General features: G+C 36.3%; 1 protein-coding gene across 5 annotated transcripts in view; it reads left to right on the forward strand.

The window, feature by feature from the left end:
* The window catches only part of SDCCAG8 (SHH signaling and ciliogenesis regulator SDCCAG8), a 231952-nt gene that overhangs the window by 20665 nt on the left and 198188 nt on the right, over positions 1-13099 (forward strand). For all 5 annotated transcript variants that reach the window (XM_088017169.1, XM_028111549.2, XM_028111548.2 and 2 more), the window contains exon 5: positions 11659-11784. In XM_088017169.1, the coding sequence (XP_087873295.1) occupies positions 11659-11784 (126 nt within the window). The remainder of the gene's footprint in view (positions 1-11658; positions 11785-13099) is intronic.

Here is a 13099-nt window from a genome sequence, read left to right on the forward strand (position 1 = left end):
GGGTTGTGATACCCCTAGCTTTGTTCTTTAATATTACTTCGACTATTTAGGGTCTTTTGTGGTTCTATACAAATACTAAGATTATTTATTCTAGTTCTGTGGAAAATGCTATTAGTATTTTGACAGAGATTGCATTGAATTTGTGTCTTTTTCTTTCATCAGTGTTCTATAGTTTTCAGACTATAGGTCTTTCACCTCCTTGTTTAGGTTTATTCCTAGGTATTTTATTGCTTTTGGTGCATTGTAAATGGGATTGTTTTAATACAAGTTTTATGTAACATAGGAACTCTCATAAGGAAATAATGACTCAAAGAAATGGCAAAACTGAAATGCTTTTATACTATGTTGAGCAAAGAGAGGCGATGTGGAAACATAACTAAAATATATGGGGAGGCTAAAGGAAAATGAGTTATTTTAATGAGGTCTGTTTGCACAGATTCCTCTCAGCCTCACTTCCTATCTCTGGTGATAAGAATGTTTTCTTTCCTCCTCATATGGGGAGGACATCTTTCACATGGGAGTTTTATTTCCTGCTTCCAGGAAGAAAGGGAAGGTCACTCTTTTTGTATCTGCTGTTTTTTAAGTGCTTTTAGCTCAAAATAATTCTTATTCAAAGTGGCATATTTTGGGGTGGCAGATTCTACCACAATATAAATTGTAATAAACTTACTATTTAGTTGTGGATGGCTGGGTGGCTCAGTCGGTTAAGCGTCTGCCTTTGGCTCAGGTCGTGATCCCAGGGTCCTGGGATCCAGTCCCACATCGAGCTCCTTGCTCAGCAGGGAGCCTGCTTCTCCCTCTTCCTGTTGCTCCCCTGCCTGTGCTCTCTCTCTCTCTCTCTGAGACAAATAAATAAATAAAATCTTTTAAAAAAATAAAATAAACTTACCATCTAGTTGAGCAGAGAGTATTAATGCCTATGAGCACCACAGTAACACTATAGAGAATATGATGTAGTCTGCGTTCTGTAGTATTAACTAAAATTATAATAAGAGTAGAAGGGTACTAAGTGCTGGAGTTTTGGGGGATGTTTTTCTGGGAGAGGAAAATCTTAAAGGAGCAGGATTGTTTAGATCAGCAGAAGGAGATTGAAAGAGTTCCATAGAGAAAACAGCAACACTGAAAGGACATATTCAGGATGAATGTTTTATTTATGGGAGCCACGGAGCATCTATTCTAAATTCCTGCAGTAGAGGATGTCTGTTAGAAATTATTAAGGGCACCTGGGTGGCTCAGCTGGTTAAGCGTCTGCCTTCGGCTCAGGTCATGGTCTCAGGGTCCTGGGATCAAGCCCTGCATCGGGCTTCTTGCTCAGCGGGAAGCCTGCTTCTCCCTTTCCCTCTGCCTGCCACTCTGCCTCTTTGGGCTCTCTCTCTCTCTATCAAATAAATAAATAAAATCTTTAAAAAAATTATTAAAAGGATGCTGAACTAGGAAAATGGAAGATTATAAAAGCCTTGAAAGATAGACAGAATATGTATTTGATACATTTTAACAAGGGAATAATAGGGCGCCTGGGTGGCTCAGTCGTTAAGTGTCTGTCTTCGGCTCAGGTCATGATCCCAGGGTCCTGGGATCGAGCCCCGCATCAGGCTCCCTGCTTGGCGGGAAACCTCCTTCTCCTTCTCCCACTTCCCCTGCTTCTGTTCCCTCTCTCACTGTGTCTCTCTCTGTCAAATAAATAAATAAAATCTTAAAAAAATAAAAAATAAAAAAATAAGGGAATAATAGAATAAAAGTAACATTTAAGGGTTTAGAAAGAGCTTATTAGTTTTTTAAAAATTTATTTAATTTTAAAAACTTTTTAATTTTTTATATCCTTTTTAAATTTATTTTTTATTTTTAAAAGTTTTTGTTTATTTTCTTATTAAATTTTTATTTATTTATTTTTTGAGATTTTATTTATTCAAGAGAGAGAGAAAGCGAGCAAGTGAGGGGAGGGGCAGAGGGAAAAACAGACTCCCCGCTGAGCAGGGAGCCTGATGCAGGGACCCATGATCCTGAGATCCTAGGACCCTGAGATCGTGACCTGAGCCAAAGGCAGACGCTTAACCTACTGAGCCACCCAGGCACCCCCAATTTTATTTTATTTTTTTATTTTAAGTAAACTCCCTGCCACATGTGGGTTCGAACTCACAACCTGGAGATCAAGAGTCACATGCTCTACCAACTGACCCAGCCAGGCGCCCCTAAGTTTTTATTTAAATTCCAGTTCGTTAACATACAGTGTGTTAGTTTCAGGAATACAACATAGTGATTCAGCGCTTCCGTACAACACCCAGTGCTCATCATTAACAGGTGCACTCCTTAATCCCCATCACCTATTTCACCCATCCTCCCACCAACCTCCTGTCTGGTAACCATCGTTTGTTCACTATAGTTAAGAGTCTGTTTCTTGGTTTGCCTCTCTCTCTCTCTCTTTTTTTTCCCTTTGCTCATTTGTTTTGTTTCTTAAATTCCACATATGAGTGAACTCATATGGTATTTGTCTTTCTCAGCCTGACTTATTTCCCTTAGCATGTCTTTGCAAATGACAAGATTTCTTTCTCTTTTATGGCTGAGTAATATTCCATTGTATATATATATATACCACTTCTTTTTTACCTATTCATGCTTTGATGGACACTTGGGGTCTTTCCATAATTTGATTATTGTAGATAATGTTGCTATAAACATTGGAATACATGTGTCCCTTTGAATTAGTATTTTTTGGGGTGCCTGGGTGGCTGTCATTAAGCGTCTGCCTTCGGCTCAGGTCATGATCCCTGGGTCCTGGGATCCAGCCCCGCATCGGGCTCCCTGCTCAGTGGGAAACCTGCTTCTCCATCTCCCACTCCCCCTGCTTGTGTTCCCTCTCTTGCTGTCTCTCTCTCTCTCTGTCAAATAAATAAATAAAATCTTAAAAAGAAAAACAAACCACCAGCCACTCCCAGTTCACACACGTGGCCCCACCGCTCCAGGTTTCAGTCCGGGGTGGGGCTGCCCTAAAGTCCTTTACCCACCGCTACCAGTCTGCGAGTCCATGCCCCATCCCCAGGGCGGGAGGCTTTCACGCTCTGTCAGTGCAGGATCCCCATGGCTCCCTCCTCCTTCCATTTATCTTCCGATATCTGCCCGCGAAATCACTTCATACCTTGAAACCAACCGCCTGCGATATTCTGTTTGTAGAGATCCAGACATATCTTCTTACATCTAAGGCTGAATTCGTGGGTGTTCAGAGTGATCTGGTAGATACCCAGCTCAATTCTGAGACCGGTTGGAATAGGATCCCTGCTCCTCCGCCATCGTTTCCTCCCCATCCAGCTTTGCTTTTCTTTTTCAAGGATGCTTTGGATATTTGGGGGTCCTCTGTGGTTCCATACAAATTATAGAATTGTTTGTTCTAGCTCTGTGAAAAATGCTGTTGGTATTTTGATAGGGATTGCATTAAATGTGTAGATTGCTTTGGGTAGTATGGACATTTTGACAATGTTCTTCTAATCCATGGGCATGGAATGTCTTTCCATTTCTTTGTGTCATCTTCAATTTCTTTCATCAGTGTTTTATAGTTTTCAGAGTACAGGTCTTTCAGCTCTTTGGTTAGGTTTAGTCCTAGGTATCTTACTGTTTTTGGTGCAGTTGTAAATGGGATAGATTCCTTAATTTCTCTTTCTGCTGCTTCATTCCTGGTGCATAGAAATGCAACAGGTTTCTATATGTTGATTTTGTATTCTGTGACCTTACTGAATTCATGTATAAGTTCTAGCAGTTTTTTGGTGGTTTTTCAGGTTTTCCATATAGAGTATCATATCATCTGCAAATAGTGAAGGTTTTACTTCTTCCTTGCCAATTGGGATGTTCTTTATTTCTTTTTGTTGTCTGATTGTTGTGGCTAGGACTTCCAGTATTATGTTGCATAAAAGTGGCAAAAGTGGACATCCCCGTCTTGTTCTTGACCGTAGAGGAAAAGCTCTCAGTTTTTCCCCATTGAGGATATTAGTTGTGGGCTTTTGACCTATGGCCTTTATTATGTTGAGTCATGTTCCCTCTAAACCTACTTTGTTGAGGGTTTTTGTCATGAATGGATGTTGTACTTTGTCAAATGCTTTTTCTACATCTATTGAAGTGATCATATGGTTTTTATTCTCTCTTGTATTAATGTGGTGTATCATGTTGACTGATTTGCAAATGTTGAACTACCCTTGCAACCCAGGAATAAATCCCACTTGATTGTGGTGAATGATTTTTTTAATGTATTGTTGGATTTAGTTTGCAAGTATGTTATTGAGAATTTTTGCATCTATGTTTATCAAGGATATTGGCCTATAGTTCTCTTTTCTAATGGTCTCTTTATCTGGTTTTGGCATCAGGGTAATGCTGGCCTCATAGAATGAATTTGGAAGTTTTCCTTCCTTTTCTATTTTTTGGGAATCATTTATAGGTATTAACTCTTCTTTAAATGTTTGGTAGAAATATTTTATTAGTTTTTTTTTAAATTTATAGACTTTATTTTTTAGATCAGTTTCAGGTTTACAGAAACATTGAGTGGAAAGTACCTAGAGTTCCCATGTACTTCCCTTCCATGCCTCCTCAGCAGTTTCTGCTGTTATTAACAGCATGTATCAATGTGGCACATTTGTTTCAATTGATGAGCCAATATTACCACATTATTATTTGCTAAATTCCACATTTATGTTAGTGCTCACTCGTTGTGTCATACATTCTATAGCTTTTGAAAAATGTATAATGATGTGTATCTATCGTTACAGTAGCAAAGAGAATAGTTCCACTGCGGTAAAGATCATCTGTGCTCCATTTACTCATCCCTCCTTTCTTAGCCTCCAAATCCCGGCAATTACTGATCTCTTTACTGTCTGCACAGTTTTGCTTTTTCAGAATGTCATGTAGTTGGAATCATATAGTTTGTAGCCTTTTCAGACTGGCTTCACTGACTTAGGAATAGGCATTTAAGTTTCCTCCATGTCTTTTCATGGCTCAATAGCCTTTTTTTAATCACTGGGCAATATTCTATTGTATGGGTATAACATAGTTTGTTTATCCATTCATCCTTGAAGGACATCTTGCTTGCTTCCAAGTTTTGGCAACTATGAACAATACTGCTATAAATATTCATGTTCAGGTTTTTGTGGATATAAATTTTTAACTCATTTGAGTAAATACCAAGAAGCTCAATTGCTGGCTCACTTGATAAGAGTATTTTTAGTTTTGTAAGAAGCTGTCAAACTGTCTTCCTAAGTGGCTATACCATTTTGCTTTTTCACCAGCAATGAATGAGAGTTCTTGATGCTCCACATCCTTGCCAGCATTTGGTGTCATTGGTGTTTTGGATTTTAATGTACTTGAGGTGTGTTTTAATTTAAATTCCCTAATGACATATAATATTGGATATGATTTTCCTGTACTTATTTTCCACTTATAGACTTTCTTTTTTAAATTGGGTTGTTTGTTTTCTTATTATTGAGTTTTAAGAGTTCCTTATATATTTTGAATACTGGTCATTTATCAGCTCTGTCTTTTGCAGTTCCTTTCTCCTAGTGTGTGGCTAGTCTTTGATTCTCTTACCAGTGTCTTTCATAGAGCAGAAGGTTTTAATTTCAGTAAAGTCTAACTTACCAATTTTTTCTTTCATAGATTTTGCTTTTGGTATTCTATCTAAAGATCATTGCCAAACCCAAGGTCATCAGTATTTTCCCCATTCTTCTATAATTTTGTGTTTTACATTTAGATCTATGCTCCATTTTGAGTTAATTTTTGTGTAAGGTGTAAGATCTCTGTCTAGATTGTTTTTTTTTCTTTTCTTTTCTTTTTTTTTCTGCATGTGGATATCCAGTTGTTTCAGCACCATTTGTTGAAAAGACTGTTTTCATTGAATTGCCTTTGCTTCTTTATAAAGATCAGTTGACTATATCTGTTTGAATCTACTTCTGGGCTCACTTTTCTGTTCCATTGATCTATTGGTCTGTTCTTTTGCAAATACCATACTGTCTTGATTATTGGAACTTTATAGTAAATCTTGAAGTTGGGTAGTGTCAATCTTCTGATATTGTTCTTCTCCTCGTTATGGTGTTAGCTATTTGGGTCTTTTGCCCCTTTATATGAATTAAAATCAGTTGGTAAATATCCACAAAATAACATGCTGGGAATTTGATTGGGATTTTGTTGAATCTATAGAGAAGGTTGGGAACTGACATGTCAACATTACTGAGTCTTCCTATGCATGTACATGGAATGTCTTTCCGTTTATTTAGGTATTCCTTGATTTCTTTTTCAGAGTTTTGCAGTTTTACTCATATAGATCTAGTACATATTTTGTGAGATTTATATGTCAGTATTTCATTTTTTTAGTGTTAATGTAACTGGTAATGTGTTCTTATTTCAAATTCCAATTATTTATTGCTAATATAAAAGAAAACAATCAATTTCAGTATATTAATCTTGTAATCTGCAACCTTGCTAGAATCACTTATTCTAGCTGTTTTTTGATTCTTTGAGATTTTCTTTGTAGAGAATCATGCCAACTTTAAACAAAACCAGATGTCTTTTTAAAAAATTATTTCTTCCTTTCCAGTATATATGGTTTTTATTTCTTTTTCCTATCTTGTTGCATTAGCTAGGATTTTTTGTATGATGTTGAATAGGAGTGATGAGAAGGGACATCCTGGCCTTGTTCTTATTCTTAATGGGAAACTATCTATAGTCTCACCATTGAGTATGACATTAGCTATATGTTACTTATAGATGCTGTTTATGAATTTGAGGATGTTTTCCTCTATTTCTCATCTGCTGAGAATTTTTATCTTGAATGGCTACTGGAATTTGTCACTTGCTTTTTCTATCTATTGGTATGAACATAAATTATTTTTCTAGCTTGTTGGTGTGATGGATTACATTAATGCCTTTTCAAATATTGAACCAACCTTGTATACCTAGAATAAATTCCATTTGGTCCTGTTGTATAGTTCTTTTTATACATCATTGCGTTTAACTTGCTGGTATTTCGATGAGGACTTTTGTATTTATCTTCATGAGATATATTATTGGTCTCTAGTTTTCCATTTCTGTAGTGTCTTCACGTCGTTTGGGTATTAGGGTGATGCTGGTCTCAAAAATGAGTTAGGAAGTATTCCCTTGGATATTTTATGGAAGACGTTGTAAAAAAATGGTATAATTTGTTACTTAAATTTTTGGTGTAATTCACAAGTGAACTAATGGCAGGCCTGGTGCTTTCTGTTTTAAAGGTTATTAACAATTGATTCAATTCCTTTTATAGATGTAGGCCTTGTTCAAACTATTTCTCCTTCTGTGAGTTTTGATAGATTGTGTCTTTCAAGGAATTGGTCCGTTTTATCTAAATTACAAAATTTATGGGCATAGAGTTGTTCATGGTATTCCTTTGTTATCCTTTTAATGTCCATGGGATCTGTAATGATGACTCTGGTTTGATTTCTGATGTTAGTAATTTGTGTCTTCTCCCATTTTTTTCTTAGTTAGCCAGGCTAGAGTCTAGAGTCTTACAGTTTTATTGATCATTTCAAGGACCCAGCTTTTGGTTTTGTTGCTTTTCTCTATTGATTTTCTATTTTTAATTTCTTTGATCTCTACTCTAATTTTTATTGTATCTTCTGCTTACTTTGGATTTAACTTATTCCCCATTTGTTTTTAAGTTTCCTAAGACAAGCTTAGATTATTGATTTGGAATCTTTCCTCTTTTCTGATGTTTTTCCTAATTTTGTGTATCTCACAAATGTTGGTAAGTTGTATTTTCATTTTTATTTAGTTCAAAATATTTTCAAATTTTTCTTGAGACTTTGTCCTTGACCTGTATGTTATTTAGAACTGTTGTTTAATCACCAAGTATATTGGGAGTGTTCCAGCCATCTTTCTGTTATTGATATCTAGTTTAATTCTACTGTGGTCTGAGAACATACTTTTTATGATTTCTATTCTTTTTGATTTGTTAAGGTGTGTTTTTAGGCCCAGGATGTGGTATGTTTTGGTGAATGTTCTGTTTTAGCTTAAGAAGAATGTGTATTCTCTTGTTGGATAAAATATTCTATAAATGCCATTTAGTTCCAGTCGATGGCTGATGCTGTTCAGTTCAACTATGTACCTACCAATGTTTTGCCAATCTGTAAGATCTGTTGGATCTGTCAATTACTGACAGGGGTTTTGAAATCTCCAGCTGAAATAGTGGATTCATCTGTTTCTTTGTACAGTTCTGTCAGTTTTTGTATCATGTATTTTGATCTTCTGTGGTTAGGCACATACACATTAAGGATCATTATGTGCCAGGAGAATTGACCCTTTTATCATTATGTGATGCGTCTTTTTATCCCGTATATTTTTGTTTGGTATGAAGTCTGCTTTGTCTGAAATTAATACAGCTACACCAGCTTTCTTTTGATTTATGTTAGCATGGTATGTCTCTCTATCCATTTACCTTTCATTTATCTGTCTTTATATTTAAAGTGGGCTTCTTATAGACAACATATATTTGTGTCATGTTTGTCATTCACTTTTATAGTCTCTTTCTTTTTATTGGTGTATTCAGACCATGGACACTTAAAGTTATTATTGATATGCTTGGATATCAATATAGTTGGATAATACTTACCATGTTTGTTACTGTTTTCTATTCATTGCCCTTGTTCGTTTGTTTGTTTCTTTCTTTCTTTCTCTCTCTCTCTCTCTCTGCAGTCTTCTACTCTTTTTCTGGCTTTAAGTGATCCTGTTATTTGATTGCAGTTTTTCTCCTCTCTTAGCATAGCAGTTGAACTTTTTTTTTACTTTTGTAAGTGATTGTCCTTGAGTTTGCAATTATATTGATCAGTAATCTAAGTCTGCATTCAAATAGCTCTATACCACCACATGGGTAGGGCAAGTCCCTTATGAGAGAGTGTTTCCAATCCCTCCCTCCTGTCCTCTATAACATTGCTGTCATTCATTTCAATTATTCATAAGCTATACTCACTATATATAGTGCTGCTACAGTGATCTTGAACAAACTGTTATATGTTATATCAGTTAAGATTAAAAAGAAAAACAAAGTATTTTGTTTTATCACCATATATTCCTTTTCTAATGCTCTTTCTTTTTTGTGTACTTCTGAGCTTATAACCTGTATCATTTTCCTCCTTTCTGAAGAACATTTAACATTTCTTGCAAGGCAGGTCTACTGGAGACAAACTTCCTCACCTTTTTTTTTTTTTATCTGAGAAAGTCTTTATTTTCCCCTTACCTTTGAAAGTTAATTTGCCTGAATACAGAATTCTAGGTTGGTGAGTTTTTTTCTTTTCAATACTTTAAATATTTCATTCCATTGTCTTCTTGCTTGCAGGGTTTCTGAAGAAAACCCTGATTTCTGATTTCCTTAAAGATTTGTCTTTGATTTTCTGCAGTTTGAATATGATATGCCTAGGTATAGATTTTTTTTTGTTTATTTTATACTGCTTGATGTTCTCTGAGCTTCCTGGATCTGTGGTGTTTGGTGGTTATCATTTTGGAAAATTCTTGGTCATTATTGCTTCAAATATTTCTTCTTGTCCTTTCTCTCTTTGTCACCTTTTATAATTGTCCCACATTTCTTGGATATTCTGTTCTTTTTCATTCTTTTTTCTCCTTGCATTTTAGTTTGGGAAATTTCTATTGGCAGTTCTTCAAGTTCCCCGATTCTTTTCTTGGTTGTGTCCAATCTATTAATGAGCCCATCAAAGGCATTCATCATTTCTAGTATGGTGTTTTTGATTTCCAGCACTGAATCTTTCTTGGAGTTTCCATCTCTGTTTATATTTCCCATCTGTCCTTTCATGTGGTCCACTTTTTCCATTAGATACTTTAACATATTAATCATAATTATTTTAAACTCCCAATCTGATAATTCTAACATTGCTGCCATATTCAAGTCTGGTTCTGTGCTTTCTTCATCTCTTTAAACTGTACTTTAAGTCTTTTAGTGTGCTTTCTAATTTTTTGTTGAGTGCTGGCCACAAGGTAGTGGGTAAAAACTGTTTAGAGTGAGACATTATGTTTATTGTGGTAGGAGTTAGGCTGTGTTTACTGTTTGGTGTTACTACAGTTGTCGGAGGCTAAAATTTCCACTAGTGTCCTGCTTTATGTCCCCCCTGCTGTCTTTGGGCTTCCCTTGAAAATTCTTCTTAACTATAGTCTGAGATATGCAGTCATTTTAGTGTATTCCCTTGTTATTTTTTAGGCGCCCTTTTGATGTGGTGGTGGGTGTGAGAGCAGGGGAAGCATTTTATAGTCCTATGATTAGGTCTCAGTCTTTTAGCGAGTCTGTGCCCCTTAGCTTTTACCTTCACAAGTGCTTCTCAGTCACCCTGTCACCGTAAGTGAGGTGGGAAGCCTAGAGGGAGCTAGGGTTGAATATTTCGCTTGAGGGCAGGGCAGTTAGGTTGTGGAAAACCCCAGCTATTTAGGCTCTGGTAAAATACTTTCTCTTGAGGTAGGCCTTTTTAAGAACAGAAATGCTTTGGGCGTATTTCAAAGTGGCCACCTTTCCTCTTGTACTAGAGGAAGCTGGAAGGAATTTTTCTGTAGTCTTTGCTCTAAGAACCTGGTAGTGTCCTAGAGATAAAATTCACAAAATATAGGAATCTCTTTAAGATGGTTCTTCTGGAGTTTTTTTAACCCTCAAACTTGTCTGCCGTGAGCTGCCAATTGTACTTTACCTTTTCCTTCCCAGGACTGGTTCCCCTGGAAGTTTCTGCTCAGGTAGGTTGTGATTCTCAGGAACACCTCTCTGTCTGTCCAATTTGAGGGATGACAGTTTTCCTGTGACCTCAGTTCTCTTTTGGATTTAAGAAGAGTGGTTGGTTTTTTGGTGTGTCCAGCTTTTCTCTTGTTGTGAAGTTGTCTTCCAAGCTCATTATATTCCAGACCAAAAATTGGAAGCCTGCAATATTTTTTTTAGTTAAAGCTTTCAATTATAGACTTGGGTTTTGGCTTTTCTTTGAATGAAATAATTGAAATGGAACTTGCATGTATTGCTTAATAGTTTCTTATTACACCGGTAATGAAGTATTGTGCTGTCAATGTATTGATATTTTTTACCTTTTTTCAGAGAGTGAGACACCACCCAATAGCTATTTATTGTAATCCCTTATCTTACGCCTGCAAGGACAGACAAGCACTCTTTGAGAACTCTCCACCAAACTATCTCACTCATAATTTCCCTCCATCTGGCTACCAGTCAGTGGATAACTATTCTAACTTTCTATGCCTATCTCAGAGTCCTCTATTATCCCTTTAATCCTCTGTTAGGTTCAACAAGTTGTCAGCATTTGAGCAGGAGTAATAATATATCTCACCTTATTGTTTAAAAGTCTACCTTATTCTTAAAAGTTTTTTAGATAACCCCTTTAATTAAAGTCTTTCTGGAAGCCTACAAAAAAACTGTCAGAAACCATACATTTCTGTGATGTGGCCATCAGTAGGCTCTTTACTATATTCCCCATGCTTCTTTTTGTTAGCTAATGTTTGAGTTGCTTCATTTGTCTAGGTAAAATTACAATATTTCAAAAAATGAATAGAGACCATGTTTTCCATGCTTTGTATCATGTTAGGTCATCTAGTAATCAGTGATTAGCACTGCTTAAAAATGCTTAATGTAGTTGGTATTTTTGTTTCTGCTTTTTACAGGAGGAACTCTCTGGAATGAAAAATAGGGTACAAGTAGTTGTACTTGAAAATGAAAGGCTCCAGCAAGAGATGAAATCTCAGAGACAAGAGGAAGCAATGAGGGAACAAACACTTCTGAATGCATCTGTGAGCATTTTTTCAAACCATAAATTATATTTTAGTTTGAATGTTTCTTCCTACCCTCTCCCCCAGCCTTCTGAACTGCTGAAATTCTTGATTTGAAGTTTGGCAAATGTACTGTGCTGTTACTCACTTGGGGCCTCAAAACTTAAGATTCACCGTGGTGGAATGAATCCTCAAATGCAATGATGTAGCATTGCCGAATATCTGTGCTAATTTCCTCTCTGAGCATACATACCATTTATGTTTTTTCCATATGGAAAGAGCCGGTCCAAAGCAGGAAGCAGATCAAATAGGAAACCCTTGATAAATCCAGAAACTTTCTAACTGTAGCTTAGATTTCTGTTGTCTTCCTCTAAATTGTCCTTGCACTCTGAATCCTAATAAGTCTAATCAGCAGCATGGGGAGGCATAGAGAGCACTGGCCTGAGGGTACGAGGATCAGCATGTTAGTTTCCCATCGTCCCTAACAAGTGGGGTGTTTCACAAGTAATGTTATGGGCCTTGCAAAAGTAGCTTAACCTCACGTGTCCTCTGTTTATTGGCAATTTGAGAAGATTCACCCATATTAGCTGTTCTTACTCTTTAGCATGAGTAACAATCACTTGGGATACTTGTTGATAGTGCAGATTCCTGAGCTCCCTTCCCTGAGAGTCTGATTCAGTGGGTTTGGGTTAAGTCCTTGAGTTAAAAATATGAATTTTTAACAAGTTACCTAAGTGATTCTAGTATCAATGCACTACATTTTGAAGAACAGTGGATTCGATGATGTCTTTAATTGTACAACACAAAATTCTTGTGATGATATTTAAGTAGTGTTTAAACTTAATGTCTCCTTATGACTTGTCAGAGATACTGTTGCCTTAAAAATGTTATTTACTCCTTTGCTATAGGACACAGTTAATCACAGCTTGTTCTGCTTTTTGAAACAAATTCAGATTTCCATGGGGAAGTGTTAATATTTGCCTGTTGCAGCTTTACTTTACAATGGATTTTGGTGATTTTGACTTAGTTGTCATTGGTAAATCCATTCTGATGAAGAAAAAATATGCGTGTCTTAATGTTTTACCTAGGTGTCCTCTAATTTTTTATTTTGAAGTGTTTTTTTGTTGACCTGACCTGATATCTCATTTGTAATCCTTGAGTTCTGTGTTAGAATTTCCTATTTAGAAGTAGCTGATTGTGTTAAATCTGAATGGCAAAGTGGGCTGATCAGTATTTCAGTTTATTTTTCTGAAGTTTATTTCAGTTTGTGTCCAGCTGTTTTCCCTTCACCAGAAGAGGTTTTTGAATATTTATATTATGATGTTATTTATTATCA

The sequence above is a fragment of the Eumetopias jubatus genome, unplaced genomic scaffold (assembly GCF_037043125.1).
Source record: "Eumetopias jubatus isolate StellerSeaLion01/CBP00866 unplaced genomic scaffold, mEumJub1_p1.0 scaffold_12, whole genome shotgun sequence".
NCBI classification, from domain to species: Eukaryota; Metazoa; Chordata; class Mammalia; order Carnivora; family Otariidae; genus Eumetopias; species Eumetopias jubatus.